Source organism: Sapajus apella, unplaced genomic scaffold, assembly GCF_009761245.1.
Source record: "Sapajus apella isolate SASKATOON/1434 unplaced genomic scaffold, GSC_monkey_1.0 scaffold152, whole genome shotgun sequence".
Lineage (NCBI taxonomy): Eukaryota > Metazoa > Chordata > Mammalia > Primates > Cebidae > Sapajus > Sapajus apella.
In genome coordinates, this window is record NW_022437092.1 from 1,095,283 (window position 1) to 1,116,134 (window position 20,852).

The 20,852-nt window shown below is 46.4% G+C and overlaps 1 protein-coding gene across 1 annotated transcript in view; it reads right to left on the minus strand.

Annotated features, from left to right (window-relative positions):
• Nucleotides 1-20,852, minus strand: part of CACNA1A (calcium voltage-gated channel subunit alpha1 A) — a 421,027-nt gene that overhangs the window by 123,041 nt on the left and 277,134 nt on the right. Inside the window, exons 9-12 of the mRNA XM_032265882.1 lie at nt 15,157-15,260; nt 13,732-13,847; nt 12,245-12,301; nt 9,309-9,398 (exon numbers count right to left, since the gene is read on the minus strand). Coding sequence (XP_032121773.1) covers nt 9,309-9,398; nt 12,245-12,301; nt 13,732-13,847; nt 15,157-15,260 — 367 coding nt within the window. The remainder of the gene's footprint in view (nt 1-9,308; nt 9,399-12,244; nt 12,302-13,731; nt 13,848-15,156; nt 15,261-20,852) is intronic.

Below are 20,852 nucleotides of genomic sequence, written 5' to 3' on the forward strand. Positions count from 1 at the left end.
ACCTCTCCTGCCTCAGCCTCCTGAGTAGCTGGGACTGCAGGTGTGTGCTACTGCACCGAGCTAATTTTTGCAGTTTTAGAGACAGGGCTTCACCATGTTGGTCAGCCTGCCTCTTCTCTTATAAAGACACCAGCCTTTGGCTTTAGGACCCACCCTAAATTAGTTTGACCTCATCTTAGCTTGATTACCACCTGCAAAGACCCTATTTTCACATAAGGCCACATTTGCAGGTACCAGGGATTAGAACTTCAATAAACCTCATTTGTCTTTTTGATAACAGCTACTCTAGGCTGGGGTGCAGTGACTCACACCTGTAATCCCAGCACTCTGGGAGGCCAAGGAGAAAGGATCATTTGCGGTTAGGAGTTCGAGACCAGCCTGACCAACGTGGTGAAACCCTATCACTACCAAAATACAAAAATTAGCCAGGCATGGTGGCATGTGCCTATAATTTCAATTACTTGGGATGCTGAGGCAGGAGAATCCCTTGAACCCAGGAGGCGGAGGTTGCAGTGAGCCGAGATCACACCACTGCACTCCAGCCTGGGTGACAGAGCAAGACTCCCTCTCAGGCAAAAAAAAAAAAATAAATAAAAAAAAAATAAAAAAAATAAAAATATATATATATATAATAGCTACTCTAACAAGTATGAGGTGATAGCTCATGGGAGTTTTAATTTGCATTTTCCTGATGATTAGTGCTATTCAGCATTTTTCATATGCCTGTTGGCCACTTGTATCTCTTTGTATTTTTTTTCTTTTGGGATATGTATGTTCAGATCCTTTACACAGCCTTTTTTAAAATTTTGAGACAGGGTCTCACTCTGTCACCCAGGGTGAAGTGCAGCGATGCGATCTCAGCTCACTGCAACCCCTGCCTCCTGGGTTCAAGGGATCCTTACACCTTAGCCTCCCGAGTAGCTGCCTTTGTCCATATTTAATTAGGTTATTTGTTTTCTTGCTGTTGAGTTGTTTGAGTTCCTTATATATTTTGGATATTAGCTCCTTATCAGACGTATTGTTTGCAAACATTTTCTCATATTGTTAGGTTGTCTCTTCCCTCTGTTAAATGTTTCCTTTGCTGTGCACAAACTTTTTGTTTGATACAATCCCATTTGTCTACTTTTGCTTCTGCTACCTGCACTTTGGAGATCCTGTCCAAAAATCATTCCAAGGACATGGATGAAGCCGGAAACCATCATTCTTAGGAAACTGACACAAGAACAGAAACCCAAACACTGCATATTCTCACTCATAAATGGTTGTTGAACAATGAGAACACATGGACATAGGGAAGGGAACATCACACACCGGGGCCTGTCGGGAGGTGGAGGGGCTAGGGCAGGGATAGCAGGGGGTGGGGAGATTGGGGAGGGATAACGTTGGGAGAAATACCTAATGTAGATGACGAGGTGATAGATGCAGCAAACCACCATGGCACGTGTATACCTATGTAACAAACCTGCACGTTCTGCACACATGTACCCCAGAATTTAAAGTATAATAAAAAAATCAAAATAAAATCATTCCTGAGACCAATGCCATGGAGCTTTCTCCCAATGTTTTCTTACAGCATCTTTACCATTTCAGGTCTTACATTTAAATCTTTTCAGGACATCTGCACTCCCACATTCACTTCAGCATTATGCACAATAGTCAAAATATGGAGGCAAACGAAGTGTCCCACAATGGATGAGTGGGTAAAGAAAATGTGGTATATCTACAAATAGAATATTATACAGCCCTAAAAAGAAGGAAATCCTATAATGTGTGACTACATGGATAGAACTGGAGGACATTATACTGAGTAAACTAAGCTGGCACAGAAAGATAACTGCTGTGTGATCTCACTTGTGAGAGCTAAAAACTGAAAAAATTGATCTCATAGAAAGAGCAGGAAGGTGCTTCCTAGAGGCTGCAGGGGAGGAGGAGGGATGGAGAAAGGGAAGACATTGATCAAAGGGTGTAAGTTGCAATTAGACTGGAGGAGGAAGTTTTAATGAACTATTGCAGTGCAGTGCATTTAGTGATGCATTAATACACTATTGTGTATTTTTATTGCGTTATTAATACATAATAATGTATTGTATATTTCAAACTTGCTAAGAGATTTTTAATGCCTTCCCCACAAAAAAATGATGAGGTGGTGAGGTAATAGATGTGTTAATTAGCATGACTGAATCATTCTATGATGTGCACATAGACTAAAACATCACACTGTACCCCATAAACATACACAATTACCACTTCTCAGCTGCAAATAAATTAATAAAATAAATCATGCCTGTAATTCCAGCACTATGGGAAGCCAGGGCAGGAGGATCACTTGAGGCCAGGAATCGGAGACCAGCCTGGGCAACACAGCCAGACCCCATCTCAACAAGAACCACCACCACAACAATAAATTAGCTGGGTGTGGTGGCACCTGTAGTCCCAGCTACTTGTGAGGCTAAGCTGGGAGGATTGCTTCAGCCCAGGAGCTCCAGGCTGCAGACAGCTATGATCATACCACTACACTCCAGACTGAGCAACAGAGCAAGAACCTGTCTCTTAAAAAAAAAAAAAAAAAAAACAAACAAATAAACCTCAATGGGATCTGGTTTTCCTAAAAAAGCAGTTACAATGGCACCTTCCATTCATAATGGCTCAACTTATTTTATTTATTTTTTTTAATATGCTCTGAATGTTACTTATCTTCCTTCTCCTTCTCCTTCGTTTTCTTTTTAACACAGGCCAGGTATGGTGGCTCACGCCTATAATACCAACACTTTGGGAGGCCACAGTGGGAGGATCATTTGAGACCAGCCTGGGCAACATAGTGAGACCCTCTATCGAATATTAGCTGGGCATTGTGGCATGCACCTGTAGCCTCAAATGATCCTCTTACCTTGGCCTTCCAAACGTTGGGATTACAGGCGTGAGTCATGCACCTGGCCTGCATCACTGCATTCTTTACAGAAATAAATAAAGGCTCCCTCTATCGTCCAGGCTGGAGTGCAGACCTTGACTCACTGCAACCTCTGTCTCCCAGGTTAAGTGATTCTCATGCCTCTGCCTCCGGAGTAGCTGGGATTACAGGTGTCCGCCTCCACACCCAGCTGATTTTTGTATTTTTATTAGAGATGGAGTTTCACCATGTTAGCCAGGCTGGTCTCGAACTCCTGGCCTCAAGTGATCCACCCATCTCGCCATCCCAAAGTGCTCGGATTACAGGTGTGAGCCACGTACCCAGCCATGGTGTTATTTTTCTTTTCGAAATTATTATTCATTTATTTTAAATTGACAGATACAGGCTGTATCTATTTATAGTGCACAACATGATATTTTGACCATATGTATACTCTGTGGAATGGCTCCATTGAACTAGTTAACATATGCATTACCACATATGGTTATCACTTTTCTCATGGCGAGAATGCTTAAAATCTACTGTCTAAGCAATTTCCAAGAATATGATACCTTGTTATTAAGACATTCGCCACATCACACAATAGATCTCTTGAACACATTCCTCCAGTCTAAATGAAATTTGACAACCTGCCAGGGCTGGTGGCTCACACCTGCAATCCCAGCATTTTTGGAGGCTGAGGTGGGGAGATCACTTGAGGTCAGGAGTTCGAGACCAGCCTGGCCAACATGGTGAAACCCTTGCTCTACTAAAAATACAAAAATTAGCCAGGTGTGGTGGTGTGCACCTGTAGTGCCAGCTACTTGGGAGGCTGAGGTGGGAGCATCACTTGATCCTGGGAGGTGGAGGTTGCAGTGAACCAAGATTGCAGCACTGGACACAGTAAGACTCCATCTCAAACAAAAAAAAAAAAAAAGAAAAGAAAAAAGAAATTTGATATCCTTTTAGCAACATGGCTCAACTTTCTATGTAAATGATTCAAGTTCCTTATTTCAGCAGTAAGTTCATCAATTAGAAATGAACTTGCTTTATAATGCATTTATCAACTGATTCAACAGCACAGTAGAATCACCAATTTCATAAGACAGCATGTGGGCCAGGTGTGGTGACTCACGCCTGTAATCCCACCGCTTTGGGAGGTGGAGGTCAGAGGACTGTTTAAAGCCAGGAGTTTGAGATCAGCCTGGGCAAATATTGAGATCCCATCTCTAGTAAAAAACATAAAAAACTTAGCTGTGTGTAGCAGTGTACACCTGTACTCCCAGCGACTTGGGAGGCTGAGGTGCAAGGATCACTTGAGTCCAGGAGTTTGAGGCTGCAGTGAGCTATCACTGCGCCACTGCACTCCAGCCTGGGCAACGGGGCAAGACACTGTCTCAAAAAATAAAATAAAAATAAAAAAAGGACTGTGCATACTGTGGTGCAATGTGAAGGCAAACACCACACAGCTCTCACCTTACTTTGAAATATGCGTTTCTGTATGAATTCCTGTTTTTTGACATGAGGTCTCTGTCACACAGGTGGAAGTGGAGGGCCATGTTTGCAGATCACTGCAGCCTTGACCTCCTTGGCTCAGGTGATCCTCCTACCTCAGCCTTGTGAGTAGCTGGGACCACAGGCACGTGCCTCAATGCCCAGCTAATGTTTGATAGAGACAGGCTCTCACCATGTCGCCCAGGCTCGTCTCAAACTCCTGGTCTCAAACGACCCTCTTGCCTTGGCCTCCCAAGATGTTAGGATTACAGGTGTGAGCCACCACACCCAGCCTGTATTATTGCATTCTTTACATAAATAAAAAGAGGTAAATGGGTCTCCTTGCTAGAATTCTGGAATTCCAGAGATCTCTTTTGGGGTGTCTAGAAAATCATTGACTACATTGGGGGCTCCTTTCTTTGTCTTTTTCAGTAATCAGGCCGACGAGGTGGGTTTTGGTGGATTTGCCTATAGCAACTCTGGCTAGGAAAGAATAAGCCACTGGCCTGGGTTTTGGGTCTGTTTAGAAAGCTGCAATGTCACCTGCCTTGTTAACGGAGGTGTCCTAGGACAGCATTAGCTCTCAGTCTGACAGCTGTGCTTCCTCAACTTTATTTCTTCTTTTTATTTTTATTTATTTTTATTTTTTTATTTTTTTAGACGGAGTTTCGCTCTTGTTACCCAGGCTGGAGTGCAATGGCGCGATCTCGGCTCACCGCAACCTCCGCCTCCTGGGTTCAGGCAATTCTCCTGCCTCAGCCTCCTGAGTAGCTGGGATTACAGGCACGCACCACCATGCCCAGCTAATGTTTTTGTATTTTTAGTAGAGACGGGGTTTCACCATGTTGACCAGGATGGTCTCGATCTCTTGACCTCGTGATCCACCTGCCTCGGCCTCCCAAAGTGCTGGGATGACAGGCTTGAGCCACCGCGCCCGGCCCTTTTTATTTTTTATTGAGATAGAGTCTCACTCTGTCATCCAGGCTGGAGTGCAGTGGTACGTTCCCAGCTCAGTACAACCTCAGCCTCCCAAGTTCAAGTGATTCTCCTGCCTCAGCCTTCCAAGTAGCTGAAATTACAGGCATCTGCCATCATGCCCAGCTAATTTCTGCATTTTTAGTAGAGACGGGGTTTCACCATGTTGGCCAGGCTGGTCTCGAACTCCCAACGTCAAGTGATGCACTTGCCTCGGTTTCCTGAAGTGCTGAAATTACAAGCATGAGCCACCGTGCCTGGCTTATCTCTTCTTTATTAACCCCCTGCCTTGAAACTGGGTTTCCCATGTAGCAAGTTTTCTTTTGTCAGCCACAGATTGAAGAGCAGGGCTTTGCACAAACCCTCTACGACTCTCTCTCAAGGCTCCCTGGATGGCTCTCCTGCAATGGGCTGAATTGCGATCTTTCCCCCTTTTATAGGCTGAAGTCTTAATCCCTAGTTCTCAGAATATGACTGCATATGGAGATAGAGTCTTAAAAAGGTAAGTTAAAATGAAGTCATTGGGGGGCCCTAATATGATATGACTGGTGTTCTTATAAGAATAGATTACTGGCTGGGTAAGGTGGCTCACGCCTGTAATCCTAGCACTTTGGGAGGCTGAGGTGGGTGGTTCGCTTGAGGTCAGGAATTGGACTGGCATGGCCAACACGGCAGAAACTTGTCTGTACTAAAGATACAAAAATGAGCCGGGTGTGGAGGTGCACACCTGTAATCCCAGCTACTCAGAAGGCTGAGGCAGGACAACTGCTTTAGTCTGGGAGGTGGAGGTTGCAGGGAGCCGAGATTGCACCACCCCACTCCAGCCTGGGTGACAGAGCAAGACTCCATCTCAAAAAAAAGAAAAAAATATATATATATCTCACAAAGCAGATTTTTTTGAGACAGATACATATACATATGCATATAAATATAAATATATATATATATGTATAAAACAAAGCAGTTTTTTTTTTTTTAAAGATAGAGTTTCACCCTTGTTGCCCAGGCTGGTGGGCAACGGCATCATCTCGGCTCACTGCACCCTCCACCTCCCAGGTTCAAGTGATTCTCGTGCCTCAGCCTCCTGAGTAGCTGGGATTACAAGTGCACACTCCACACCCAGCTGATTTTGTATTTCTAGTAGAGATGGGGTTTCACCACGTTGGCCCGGTTGGTCTCCTACTCCTGACCTCAAGCCATCCGTCCGCCTTGGCCTCCCAAAGTGCTGGGATTACAGGTATGAGCCACTGTGCCCGGCCAACAAAGAAGATTTTAAAGAATTTATTGTTATTTTATTAAGAGACAGGTTCTCACTCTATTGCTCAGGCTGCAGTGCAGTGGCACAATCGTAGCTCACCGCAACCTTCAATTCCTGGGTTCAAGAAACCCTCCTGCCTCAGTTTCCCAAATAGGTGGGACTACAGGCGTGTGCTATAATGCCTGGCTAAGTTTTTAAACAGTTTTTTTTTTCCCCCCCAGAGATGGAGTCTTGTTATATTGTCCAGGATGGTCTTGAACTCTTGGCCTCAAGAGATCCTCCTGCCCTGGCCTTCCAAAGCACTGGGATTACAGGCGTGAGCCACTGTGCCTGGCCATAAAACAGATTTTAAACAATGGAAGTAACCTAATATGTGAGACAGACATAATTGATCAAATACACAAGGTACCAACTGAGTGCTCCATTTCTTGACATTTGCTTACAGGAGATTAAACAGATGCACATACAAGTGAAAGTAGAATGAGTCCTCCGTTACAAGAAAAAGCGTGTTTTGGCTGGAAATTAAAAATGCAAATGAAAACAAGCTTTAAGCTTTCATTACAAACCCGCTTAACTTGGAAAGGAAGTTAAATTGGTAATATTCGATGGTCTGGCTGGGGGACCCACGAATATATGTGTACTTGGCAGGTTTATAAATGGGTTCCGTGGTTTTGAAACTCAGAATGGCTCTTTGAATAATGAGTTGAAAAGCTGTTAATATCTTCCATCCTGTAATTATCCCCAAGGAAATACGCCCAAAGGGTGGGGGGAATCACTGTACATAAATGTGCACAGCAGTGCCCTTTGTAAGAGAAATTGTTGGAAACAACTCAAACACCCTATAATAGAGCTATGGCTAAACAAACCACGGCATATCCACCCTATGAGATACGTGATCGCAATGGAAATTATGCCCACACTCAGCAATAAGGTTATAAACTAGGAGTGGAAAAAAAGTGGACTATGAAATAGATCAGAAACACATGGATGCCCTAACTTCCCTCCTTCCTTCACTTCTCTCCCTCCCTCTCTCCCTTCCTCCTTCTCTTGCCATCCTTTCTTCCTCTAAACCGTAGCCACAGTTTCCCAAGCAGCCGAAATTCCTCCTTCCCTCAATCTATTCTTTTATATTTTTAATTTATTTTTGAGATGGAGTCTCGCTCTGTTGCTCAGGCTGGAGTGCTGTGGAGTGATCTCGCCTCATTGCAACCTCTGCCTCCCGGGTTCAAGCGATTCTCCTGCCTCAGCCTCCTGAGTAGCTGGGACTAGAGGCACATGCCACAACGCCTGGCTAATTTTTGTATTTCCGATAGAGACGGGGTTTCGCCATATTGGCCAGGATGGTCTCAAACTCCTGATCTTGTGATCCGCCCGTCTCGGCTTCCCAAAGTGCTGGGATTACAGGCGTGAGCCACCACGTTCCTGGCCATCCCCTCTATCTTATTCCAGTCTTATTTTCTCTGCCTGGATGCTCTTCCGTCCATTAAAAAAACAAAACCAAACCCATTAAACAACAATAACAACAGCGACAACAACACATTCTCATTTTAGAAGGTCAAGATCAACAGAATCACAGTCAATGAATCAAAAGGACAGGGAAGAGAGAAGGGAAAGAATACATGTTCTCCCCTCCAACTCTGGCCCTTGTGGTGGCAAAGGCCTGAGCCCCGTCTGTCACACTGTTCATTCAGCTATCACCACCAGTCATCTCCTACCCATCCTTCAATTTCCAGCTTAAACATCACTTCCTCTGGGTAGCCTTCTCTGATTTCTCCCCATCCTTCCAGAGCACGCTAAGCCCAGAGCCTCTCCCTGAAGTGCTATTACCTTTACAGGTTTATTTGTGTAATTCTCTGTTTAATTTCTACTTCCTACACTGGACTGCGAGCTCCATATAAGTAGTGATTTGGTTTGTGTCTTTTTTTTTTTTTTGAGATAGGATCTTGCTCTGTTGCCCAGGCTGGGGTGCAGTGATGAGATCTCAGCTCACTGCCACCTTTGCTTCCCAGGTTCAAGCAACTGTCCCACCTCAGCCTACTGAGTAGCTGGGACTACAGGCATGCAGCACCACAACTGGTTAATATTTTGTGTTTTTAGTAGAGCCAGGGTTTCACCATGTTGGCCAGGCTGGGTCTTGAACTCCTGACCTCGGGTGATCTGCTCACTTCAGCCTCCCAAAGTGCTGGGATTATAGGCATGAGCCACCGTGCCTGGCCCAGTTTGTGTCTTTTTTGTTTTTGTTTTTTCTGTGTCCAGGCTGGAGGGCAGTAACACAATCATGGCTCACTGCAGCCTCCACCTCCCAGGCTCAAGTGATCCTCCCATCTCAGCCTCCCAATTGCCTGTGTCTTATTTGCAATCAGGCACCTAATATAAGCAGGTCTCCCATGAATACTTTCGGAGTGAGTTGCAAACATTCGCCAACATGACCGAGAGCTGAGACCCCGCCAGGTGCTGGTTCCCCATGCTTCATGGGGATCATTTAGTTGAATTCCCGCAAAATAATGAGAAGCCAGGCACGGATGTCATTCCCATAATGATGTAATCTGCCCAGGACACACACACTGGGGGGAAGGGGTGGAGCTGACAGCCACATTCAAGCAGCCCGGTTTGCAAGCTCTGTGCCCCGACCCCACATCATCTCTTGGGCGACGGGTAATGAAAAACTGATAGGTGGCAGAGGAAGGGACTCACCCACAGAGGCTATATCAGCCAGCTGATCCTCAGCCTCTTCCGGGTTGAGCAAATCACTCTTGCTTTTCTTGATGGTGGTCCTCCGCAGAGCTCCAACAATGGAAACATGGCAAGAGAAAAAGACGTTACCCTTTTTGCAACACGGACCCAACGGACACAGCGTGCCCTTGGATTCAACTCTCACGGCAACCAGTTTGGTGGGAACTAACAGTATACCCATTTTTCAGATGTGGAAACTGAGGTTCAAGGTGGTACTATCACTTTGCTTAGAGGGCTAAAGACAAGAATCAAGTCATGTTCAGTCCGACTCCAGGTCTCAGCCCTCAGCCACTGTTTTCCCTCTGGTCTTTCTTTTCTTTCTTCCCTTTTCCCTTCCCTTCCTTCTTTTCTTTCCTTTTCTTTCTTTCTCTTTCTCTTTTCTTTCTCTCTTCCTCCCTCCCTCCCTCTGTCTCTCTCTCTCTTTTATGACAAAGTCTCACTCTGCCACTCAGGTTGGAGTGCAGTGATGTGATCTCAGCTCACTGCAACCTCCGCCTCCCAAGTTCAAGCGATTCTCCTGCCTCAGCCTCCCGAGCAGCTGAGATTACAGGTGTGTACCAGCACACCCGACTAATCTTTGGATTATCAGTAGTGAGGGGGTTTTGCCATGTTGGCCAGGCTGGTCCAACTCTTGACTTCAAGTGATTTGCCTGCCTTGGCCTCCGAAAGTACTGGGGTTACAGGTGTGAGTCCCCACACTCAGCCTCTATTTTAAAATTCTAAGAAACCTCACTTTCTTATGAAAATAGTGCACTGCTTGACCTGTAACATACTTGCTAGGCAGGCTGGAATTTTGGGATTCTCCCTCAATATTCAAGCTATACGTTCCCAGGGGCTCCAAAAATGAGATTTAGACACCTCATGGGTAATATCCTCTCCCCAACTAAAACAGTGAAAATCATTTTATAACCCTCTGGGACAGGGTGCCAGCTCTTCTATTTCCCTCAAATCCCTGGGAGGTTCAATCGAAAGTCATCACCCTGCCTAACCAGCTAACTTTCTTTCTCCCCCTCCCTCCCTCCCTCCCTTTCTCTCTCCCTCCCTCTTTCTTTCTCCCTTCCTTTCTATTTCCCTTCCCTCCCTCCTTCCCTTCCCTCCCTCCTTCCCTCCCTCCCTCCTTCCTTCCCTCCTTCTTCCCTCCTTCCCTCCTTCCTTCCTTCCCTCCTTCTTCCCTCCTTCCCTCCTTCCCTCCTTCCCTCCTTCCCTCCTTCCTTCCTTCCTTCCCTCCCTCCTTCCTTCCTTCCCTCCCTCCCTCTCTCCGTCTCTCCATCTCTCTGTCTCTCTTCCTGACAGAGTCTCGCTCTGCCACCCAGGCTGGAGTGCAGTGGTATAATCTGGCTCACTGCAACCTTCATCTCTCACGTTCAAGCGATTCTCACGCCTTGGCCTCCCAAGCAGCTGGGATTACAGGTGTGTGCCACCACACCTAGCTAATTTTTGTCTTTTCAGTGGAGATGTGGTTTTGCCATGATGGCCAGGCTGGTCTTGAACTCCTGGCCTCAAGTGATCCACCCGCCTTGGCCTCTCAAAGTGCTGGGATTATGGGTGTGGCCGCTGCGCCCGGCCCCTGTCAAACCAGCTTTCTCAAGTGTGAGAAGAGAAATCTCGAGCAAGAAGTTGCGTTTTTCAGGGAGTACTATTCTTCTTCTAATTGCCGTTATCATTATATTGCGACATAGTCTTCTAGCCTGTCTCTAAATTCTTTTTGTTCTTTTGAAACAGGGTCTCACTGTGTCACCCAGGCTGGAGTGCAGTGGCGCCCACTGCAGCCTTCATCTCTTGGGCTCAAGCGATCCTCCGGCCTTAGCCTCCTGAGTGTCTGGGACCACAGGTGTGTGTGCCACCACATCTGGCTCATTTTTAATTTTTTTGTAGTGAAAGAATCTCACTATGTTGCCCAGGCTGGTCTTGAACTCCCTGGCTCAGGTGATCTTCCTTTCTCGGCCTCCCAAAGTGCTGGAATTACAGGTGTGAGCCATGGACAGGCAGCATCCAGCTCTATCTCTAAATTTGAAGAAACTTGACTTTCATGAAGCTCCAGGCTGGATACACTCTTACAGTCTCCCTGCTGACTCCCAGCTATGCTGGGCAGGTTGGGGTTTTGGACCCCTTTTAATGGTCCCTCCTTTCATATTCAGGTTTCCAGGGGACCACAAATTAATGTCTACACTCCAAACCTGTAATCCCAGCACTTTGGGAGGCCGAGGTGGGCAGATCACTTGGGGCCAGGAGTTCAAGACCAGCCTGCTCAACGTGGCAAAACCCCATCGCTACTAATAATATAAAAATAAGCCAGGCATGGTGGCACACGCCTGTAATCCCAGCTACTCAGGAGGCTGAGGCAGGAGAATTGCTTGAACATGGGAGGCGGAGGTTGCAGTGAGCCAAGATCACACCATTGCACTCCAGCCTGGGTGACAGAGCGAGACTCTGTCTCAATAAAAAAAAAAAAGTAAGTCATGACTCTGTCTGGTTAAGTTTCTAACATGGGAGACAGCAGCCTTTCACAGTCAACTGGATTATTGGTGGGATTATTTATTTAGCGAACAGAAACATGCCAAGCCTGTGCCAGGCAGTATCCTAGGCGTTCTATTTCCATAATGAATATCATTCCGAGAAACAATCTCATGATATAGGGTATTGTTTACAGCACAGCCATTTCTCAGATGAGAAAAACCAAGGCGCAAAGCAGAAAAAGTCAGGTTTGTGATTAAAGCAAAAAAGTGGAGGCCCGAATAGGGAAACCCTGCATGAAGTCCGAAAATTCCTCCAGGAGGAACGTCCACCCCATGGAGGAGGATCCTTAGAGCCAGGTCGCCTGCTCTCCCCTCACTCCCCACCCCACCTTCTCCCATTTCCCCTGGGACCCACCCCCGAGGTGGGGTCAGAGCAGTTACCATCAAAGGGATGCCTCTGCTCCCCGTCAGCTTCATCCTCGGCGAGGATCACCTCTTCTGAAGAGGAAGAGCACAGAGTTAAGCTCCTGCATTTGGAGGATGAGTTCTCCCTTGGACCGGGAAGAAGGAGGTCTCCCCAGCCAGCCCCATTCTCCCCTGGTTGATGGTGACAGCTCAACTGGCCAAAAAACATGCTGCTGGGTGGTCTCTGACTTCAAGCCCCACCTCCACAACAGGAGCAACATTCTCCTCACCTCATGCAAAATAAACACCAACATCCTCACCACAGCCTATAAGCCTGATCTGATCTCCATCGCCTCCCTGTCTGTCTCTTCTCTGACTCTCCCCACCTCTCTGTTTCAGTTGCACTGGCTTCCTTGCTGTGTCTCCAATATGTACCTACCTCAGGGCCTTTGTACTTGCTGTCTCCTCTGCCTGGAATGCCCCTCCCCTTGATATTCCCACAGCCTCCTTCTTCACATCCTTCAGGTCTCTTTGCTCAGAAGGGACTTCCTCAGAGAAGCCTTCCCTGACCACCCTGCCTCCAACTTCCTACTCTGTGTGGTTTATTTTTCTTTGAGATGGAGTCACACTCTGTCTATCAGGCCGGAGTGCAGTGGCGTGATCTCGGCTCACTATAACCTCCACCTCCCGGGTTCAAGCGATTCTCCTGCCTCAGCCTCCCGAGTAACTGGGATTGAGGCATGTGCTGCAATGCCCGGCTAATTTTTCTATTTTTAGTAGAGACGAGGTTTCATCATGTTGGCCAGGATGGTCTTGAACACCTGACCTCAGGTAATCTGCCCGCCTCAGCCTCCCGAAGGGCTGGGATTAGAGGTGTGAGCCACTGTGCCCAGCCAACTTCCTACCTGTTTTATCTTCCTTCTCTGAATTTGGGAGTCCCCAGCATGACATGCATTTGTTTGTTTGGTCTCTTTCACTAGCTATCAGAGCCCTGAGGACAGGGATTTGGTCTGTATTGCTTACTCCCATATCCTCAGTGCTTAGATCAGTGTCTGATCAGCTGGTCCTCCCTAAATGCTTGTTAAATGGCTGAACAAATAAATATGTGCCTACTGTGTATCAGGCACCACTCCCCCCAAGTGACTTAACTGAGGTTATTTAGTTCTATTTAGTACTAAATACTCAAACGGTCCTATGATGTAGGTCTTATCATCACCTCCACGGAAAAGTGGAGGAGACAGAGGTACAGGGATGTGTGGTGCATGGGTGAAAAGGGCCAGATGTAAACCAACATCTGACTTCAGAACTCAACAGTTGTATGATGTCAGATCCTGGCTTCATCCTAGACTTTTTCGTGTCATGCTCTAGGACTTGCTGATAACATTTGGGACTGCCAGTTCAGGTTTTCTTTCTCCTCCCATCCTGACCCTCTCAGCTCAGCCGTCCCCAAACTGTATGCATGACTCTGTGTTCTCTGTGGCCTGGGAGCTCCATCCCTGGGCCCCAGGATGAAAGGGCCTCACCTGCTTTTGAGATCCACTCCATGTACCCATTGAGCTCACGTTCAATCTGTTGTTGCCGCCTCAGCTTCAGAAAAGCCCGCCGGTTCTCCACCCGTTCTCTTTCTTTGGCAAACTCCCTGCAGAAGCATAGAAAAGCCAGGGTATGGCTGCTTTGACAATGTTAGGATGTGTGTGTGTGTGTGTGTGTGTGTGTGTGTGCGCGTGTGTGTGCATGCGTGCGTGTGCGTGTGCGTTTTGGGGATTCAGAAGTCCCTGGAGGTCAGGAGTTTTCGATAGGAGTCAGGTCTTCTGGGAAAAGATTGGGATATTACAGCAATGGGTGCTTCTGCCAGCTTCACACATTTCCCAACAACTGTGCCTAGGGAAAGAAAAAAGCAAAAGGCCAGGCACCGTGGCTCACGCCTGTAATTCCAGCACTTTGTGAGGTTGAGGCGGGAGTATCCTTTAAGGCCAGGAACTTGAGACCAGCCTGGGCAACACAGTGGGCCCAATCTCTATGAAAAATAAAAAATTTAGTTGGGCACGGTGGCATGCACCTGTTGCCCTAGCTACACAGGAGGCTGAGGCAGGAGGATCGCTTGTGCCCAGGAGTTCTAGGTTACAGCGAGCTATGATCACCCCACTACACTCCAGTCTGGGTGATAAAGCTAGACTCTGTCTCTTAAAAAATAATAATCAAGAAAAAAAACAAAAGGATAGAACCATGCCATGCCAACCACCACTGGTTGCACACCTCATTCTCATTTTCTTCGAACTCTTGGCTAAAAATTATTTCAGCCCTCTTTTAAGTTAGACCAATAAGCCATAAATTAATGATTTCTGCAGCAGGTCTCCTTCTCTGCCATAGGCCCCACCTCTTCCTGTTTCCCTTCTTCCTCTTCCGGTTTGGAACATGAAGTGGCCATCTTGAGGGCATGAGGCAGCCATCTTAAGACCATGAGGTATCCATGAGATTGGACGCCTCTGGTAAAGATGTCAGAATGGAAAGCTGGAAGAATCTGGGATTGCTGATGGTGTCACGGAACCACCATACAAGTGCCCAGACTTCTTATGGTAAGAAAAATGAAGCCCATTTGTGATTAAGCCAAAAAAAAATCTTGGGGATAGAGGACAATATGGGTCAGGAAAATACACTGTTAGATCATAGGCTATGATTTTGTATTTGGAAAACATGAGAGAAGTAAACCCAAACTATTTTTTTTTTAAAGAAAGTAAAGCCCATATGGACCCCCTCACTGGGTAACCCTAGCAGTACACAACGTCTGTACCTATACATGGCTTGCTAATCACAGTATGAAAACCCAAACAAGGGAAGAAGCCTCTTCTCTGCCTAGTGAATGAAAACAAAGCTTCAATGGCCTCTCCTTGGGAAGAAGTTGGCAAAGAGGAATGAATGGGATGGGGTGGGGAGTAGCAGAGACTTACCCTGACAGCACACCCAGCACAAGGTTCAGCATAAAAAAGGAGCCGATGATGATGAGGGGGATGAAGTACAACCAGTTCCAAGTATTCCCTGAGGCATCGTTGCTCTGTAGGGTGTGAGGAGGGAAAGCAGGTGAGAGTTGACTGGGACTCACATAGGACCTGACAGGTGAGGGAAGGGGAAGCTCTGGTTCTCTCATGGCTCTGTCTTAAATGTTCTTGGCTTGTGGAGTCTGGCTTGGCAGCCCAGAGATGGAAATGGAGGAACATTTTCTGGAGAAAACATCCAAAAGGAAAAGCTTTCTCTTAATTATGTTGTCCTCACAGGACATGGCGACCAGTAAGAAACACAAGAAGACTTCCCAGATCAGAGTCCAGGAGGAGAAGGAAAAAGAAAAGAAAACAAAACAAAACACAAAGCCTACTGAAATGGATTAATTAATCCCTGGTTCCTTCCCTTGTGCCAACACAGTCACAGATTCCCCTTAGAGAAGATGCATGACCACAGGGTCTGATGGCCTGGTGATACCACCAAGCCAGACAGATGGGCCATGAGCGTTTTCCTCAAGTGTCTCCCTGCTCCCTTCCCTGCAGCTTTAATGCCAATCACAAAAAATTCTCAGAAGTTTCAGCTCAATTTTCAAGGGGTAAAATATCCACAAATAGAATATTCTCAAAAACCGAAAATAGAACACTATAGCAAGAAGGAAGTAAGATGAAGGGAAGAAAATCAAGGATGAGGGGGAGAGAGAGAGAGACAGAAAGAGACAGAGAGGATAAAAGTATAAAAGTCAGCACTTACAGAATATTTATGGTGTGTTGGGCACCCTCCTAAGCACATTATGTATGTTAGCTCACTTAATCATTTAATCCTCATGATACCTCTATGTTATACTGCCCATGTTACTACTAAGTAAACTGAGGCTCAGAAAGACAAAATCATCAGTCCCAGGTCACAGAGCTATTCAGTAGTGGACATGGTATTTGAACTAGCCAGGTGGGCCCCAGAGTCCATGGGCTTAACCTCTGTGCTGGAAAGCCTTGCCTCCAGTTGTCAGGGCAGGGGTAGCCTCTCAATAGTTGATCACCCTGTGACACCTGCAGAATGCAGGGCTCTCAAGTGTGGCTTTAAAAGCCCACCTTTCAAAGCATATATGATACTGCTGTTGTCTAGAAGAAAGGCTAAAATGAGATTGAAGTTAACATGAGGTCATTTCTACCAGGTATCTGTGAAGCTGTGGAGCAACTGGAACCTCATAACCTGCCTATAGGAGGGTACCATGCTGTATTCATCTCCTGTGGCTGCTGTAACGGGGAACCACAATCTAGGTGGCTTAAACAGCAGAGATTTATTGTCTTACAGTTATGGAGGCCAGAAATCCAACATCAAACTATCAGAAGGGCTGGTTCCTTTTGAGGTCTGTGAGAGACCGTCTGTTTTATGCCTCTCTCCTAGCTTCTGGAGGGTTGCTGGCAATCTTTGCTAATTCTTGGCTTGGAGAGGCATCATCCTGGTCTCTGCCTTTGTTTAAACACAGCATTCTTCCTCCCTGTGTGTCTGTCTCTGTGTCAAAATCTTCCCCTTTTATGTGGACTCTATCATATTGGATTAGGGCCCACCCTAATGATCTCATCTTAGCTATTGTGGTTGGTGCAATGAATCCATTTCCAAATAAGGTCACATTCTGAGGTTCTGGAGGTTAGGACTTAAACATATGAATTTTGGGGTGAGACAATAAAACCCATAACACATGGTACAACTACTTGAAAAACTGGTTGAGAGTTTCTATACTAAAATGTATTAAGTCATATTCAGCAATGGACATGCGTTCTGGGAAATGCGTCATTAGGTCATTTTGTTGTGCAAACTTCATGGAGTATACTGACACAAACCTAGATGGTATAGCCTATGACACACCTAGGCTGCATGGTCTAGCCTATCGTTCCTAGGCTACAAACACGTAGAGCATGTTATTGTATGGAATACTGCAGGCAATTGTAACTCAATAGTGTATCTAAAAATATCCCAAAACAGAAAAGCTATGGTAAAAATAGTGTATGATAATCACTGTTATATATTGGTCCATTATGGGACCACTGTTACATATTTGGTCTGTGGTTGACCAAAATGCCATAATGCAGTGTATGGCTGTATGTACCTTTGCCAAGACCCAGTAATCCTGGATAGTTACTCATCCAAGATCATTACAATTAGATAGTAATTCTGAATAGTTGCCCAACAGAAAGCACGCACAAGAACATTCATAGCAGTGATACTCATCATAGCCCCAAACTGCAAACAATCCACATTGCCATCAACAGGAGAGAGAGGATACTCGCAATAAACAACTGAGATCGTAAAAAGTTAATGGCAAGCAAAAGAAGACAGACAGAAAACAGCATATAGGTAAGATTTCATTTATGCAAAGTACAAAAACAGGCTAACCTAGTGAATGATGTTGAAAGTCCCGGTAGGGGTACCTTTGTGGGGAGGTAGTGACTGGGGACAGGATACGAGGGGGGCTTCTGGGGCTGAGAAGGTCCTGTTTCTTCATTTTTGTGCTGGTTACACATGGGTGTGTTTGGTTTGTGACAACCAAGCTCTTCACTTATGGATTTTTCTGTAAGTTTATTCTACTTCAAGTTTTTAAAAGTTTTTTTTTTTTTTTTAATGGTCAACTTAACCTTAAAAAGGAAGAAAATGCTGATACACACTGCAGCATGGATGAACCTTGAGGGCATCATGCTATGTGAAATAAACCAGTCATAAAAGGGAAAAATCCTGTATGATTACATTTATAGGAGGTCCCTAGAGTCATCAGATTCATAAAAACAGGAAGTAGCACGGTGGGTGCCAGGGGCTGGGGGAGGGGTACAGGGAGCTCATGTTTAGTGGAGACAGAGTTACATCTGGAAGATGAAAAGGTTTGGGAGATGAATGGCGGTGGCAGTTACACAACAATGTGAATGCATTATACTTAATGTCACAGAGCTGCATCCTTAAAAATGGCTCAGATGGCAACAATATATTAACAGTTTCCAATAGCTAGAAGGAGGATCTTGAATATTCCCAAGGAAACAAACAATAAACCTCTAAGATGGATATGCTAATTACCCTGATCTGAGCACCACGTATGACATGCATTAAAACATCACTACGTGCCCCGTGAGTAAGTACAACTATTACTTGTCAATTAAAAAATATTAAAAAGTTAAAAAAAATAATTAGGATGGTAAATTTTATGTCATGTGTGTTTTGCCATGAATACGTGCGCGCGCGCGCGCACACGCACACACACACGCGCGCGCGCGCGCGCGCGCGCGCACACACACACACACACACACACACACACACACACGGGCCCTGAAAATAAAACTAACAAAATCAACCTTAATCACAGACACAGACAGGTTCTAGGGGCAATGAACGAGTCAGCCACCAGCTGACATCCTTGTTTTAACAGGCTCAGAAATACCAATGCTTTGCTTCTGGAAGTTTCTGGGAGAAAGAACCGAGTCAGCGGAACATGGCCGGACAGAAGGCAGCCCTGGCTTTGTGCTTCTCTCTGTCACTGTGGTGGCTGAGGGCTTCTTGTTCCCATTTCTCAGGGCTAAATATAACCCAGGGCATGAAACTCTGCACAGGCCGCCAGAGAGAGAAAGAGACTGAGCCATCACGAGGAGCAGGCTCAGATGACAGGGACAGAGTGGAGGATGGGGGAGAGGGACAAGACCAAATAGGGAAAAGCGGCCGAGGCCCTTCCACACCAAGGCAGCCCGTCCATCTCAGATGCTGCCAACAAGACCCGAAAGACCCGAATCTACCCTTGCCCAGGTCCCTGACATGCTTGGGGACCTCTGGTCACATGACACACTACCCAGCACCACAACAGACACACATGGAAGCTTGGACTGTTTGAGATCATTTAATCCTCTCATGAACCCCAGGAGTGGGTACATAATCATCCCCACCCTCCCAGGTGGGGAAACTGAGGCACAGAGAGATCTAGTTTTTTTTTTTTTTTTTGAGATAGAGTCTCACTCTGTCACCCAGGCTGGAGTGCAACGGCATGATCTCAGCTCACTGCAACCTCTATCTCCTGGATTCAAGTGATTCTCCTGCCTTACCCTCCCAAGTAGCTGGGATTACAGGTGCTTGCCACCATGCCCAGCTAATTTTTGTATTTTTAGTATAGATGGGGTTTCACCATGTTGGCTAGGCTGGTCTTGAACTCCTGGCCTCAGGCGATCCGCCTGCCTTGGCCTCCCAAAGTGCTGGGATTATAGGCATGAGCCACAGTGCCCAGCCGGGAGGTCAAGTTACATGCCCACAGCCCTGTCATCGTGGGTTGCAGTGGGTCCCCTCAAAAAGAGACACTCAAGTCCTAACCCCTGGTACCTATGAACTGGAAACAGAGTGTTTGCAGAGGAATCAAGTTAACATGAGGTCATTAGGGTGGATCCTCATCCTACATGATGGGTTTCTTTATAAAAAGGGGACATCTGGGCAAGTGCAGTGGCTCACATCTGTAGTCCCAGCCACTCAGGAGGCTGGGAAGGGGAGGACTGCTTGAGGCCAGGAGTTTGAGGCTGCAGTGAGCTATGATCATGCCACTGCACTCTGGCCTGGGAGACAGAGCAAGACCCTGTCTCTAAAATAAATAAATAAATAAAATAAGAAGGAAAGGAGAAACCTGGGCACAGAGACAACCTTGCACAGAGACAGAAGGACATGAGAAATGCAGATGAAGGCGGGACCAGGGTGATGTGTCTCAAGGATAAGGAACACCAGACTGTCGGCAAACCACCAGAAGCCAGGAGGGAGGCAAGAAGGGATTTCAGACCAGGTCTCAGAGGCACCATGGCCCAGCTGACACCTTGATGGTTTGTGGTCCAGCTGAGTCTTAATGGTCTGTGGACTCTTGGCCTCCCAAACTGCGAGAGAATAAATACATTTTTGTTGTTTTCAGCTACTCTATTTGTGGTTCTCTATTACGCAAGCTACAGGAAATAAATGAAGTCACTCAGCTACTAAGTGGCAGAGGGGGCCTCCAACCCTCCCACCTCCCTGGTTTTATCTCCTTCCACTCTGCCCTCGCTCACTCTGTTCCAGCCACATGGCTTCCACATGGCTTCCTTGCGATATTCCTCAACCAAGCCAAGCACAGTCCTGCCCCAGGGCCCTTGCACATGCTGTTCCCCTGCCTGGAATGCTCTTCCCTGAGATTGCCACATGGTTCCCTCTCACCTCCTTCAGGTTTTTTTCACTCAAAGGCCACCTTCTGAGGGAGGCCTCCCCTATGGCCCTTTATAATTGCATCTCTCATTTCTCGTCCCCCTTTTTTTCTTCTTTTTTCCCTTTTGCCTGTGGACTTATTTCTCTTGTTCTCTTGTCTTCCTGGCTGGAATGTCCATCCAACAAGGGGTAAGGGCTTTGTCCTTCTTGTTCCCTGCTGTATTCCCAACCCCTAGGACAACATCTGGCACACAGTTGGTGCTCAATAACTGGTGTTTGTTGAATGGCTGATTGAGAGGTGGGTACAAGTTCCCTGCCCAGCTCAGATCATCAACCCCAAGCCAAGCTCCCTCCTGAGCTCTCATCTGTACCTTCCTCCCTGGGGGGGTGGGCTTTTGTTGCCTGATTTTAGAGACACTTTTAATCTTCCAGACTCATTCATTATTCAATTCCATAATCTGGA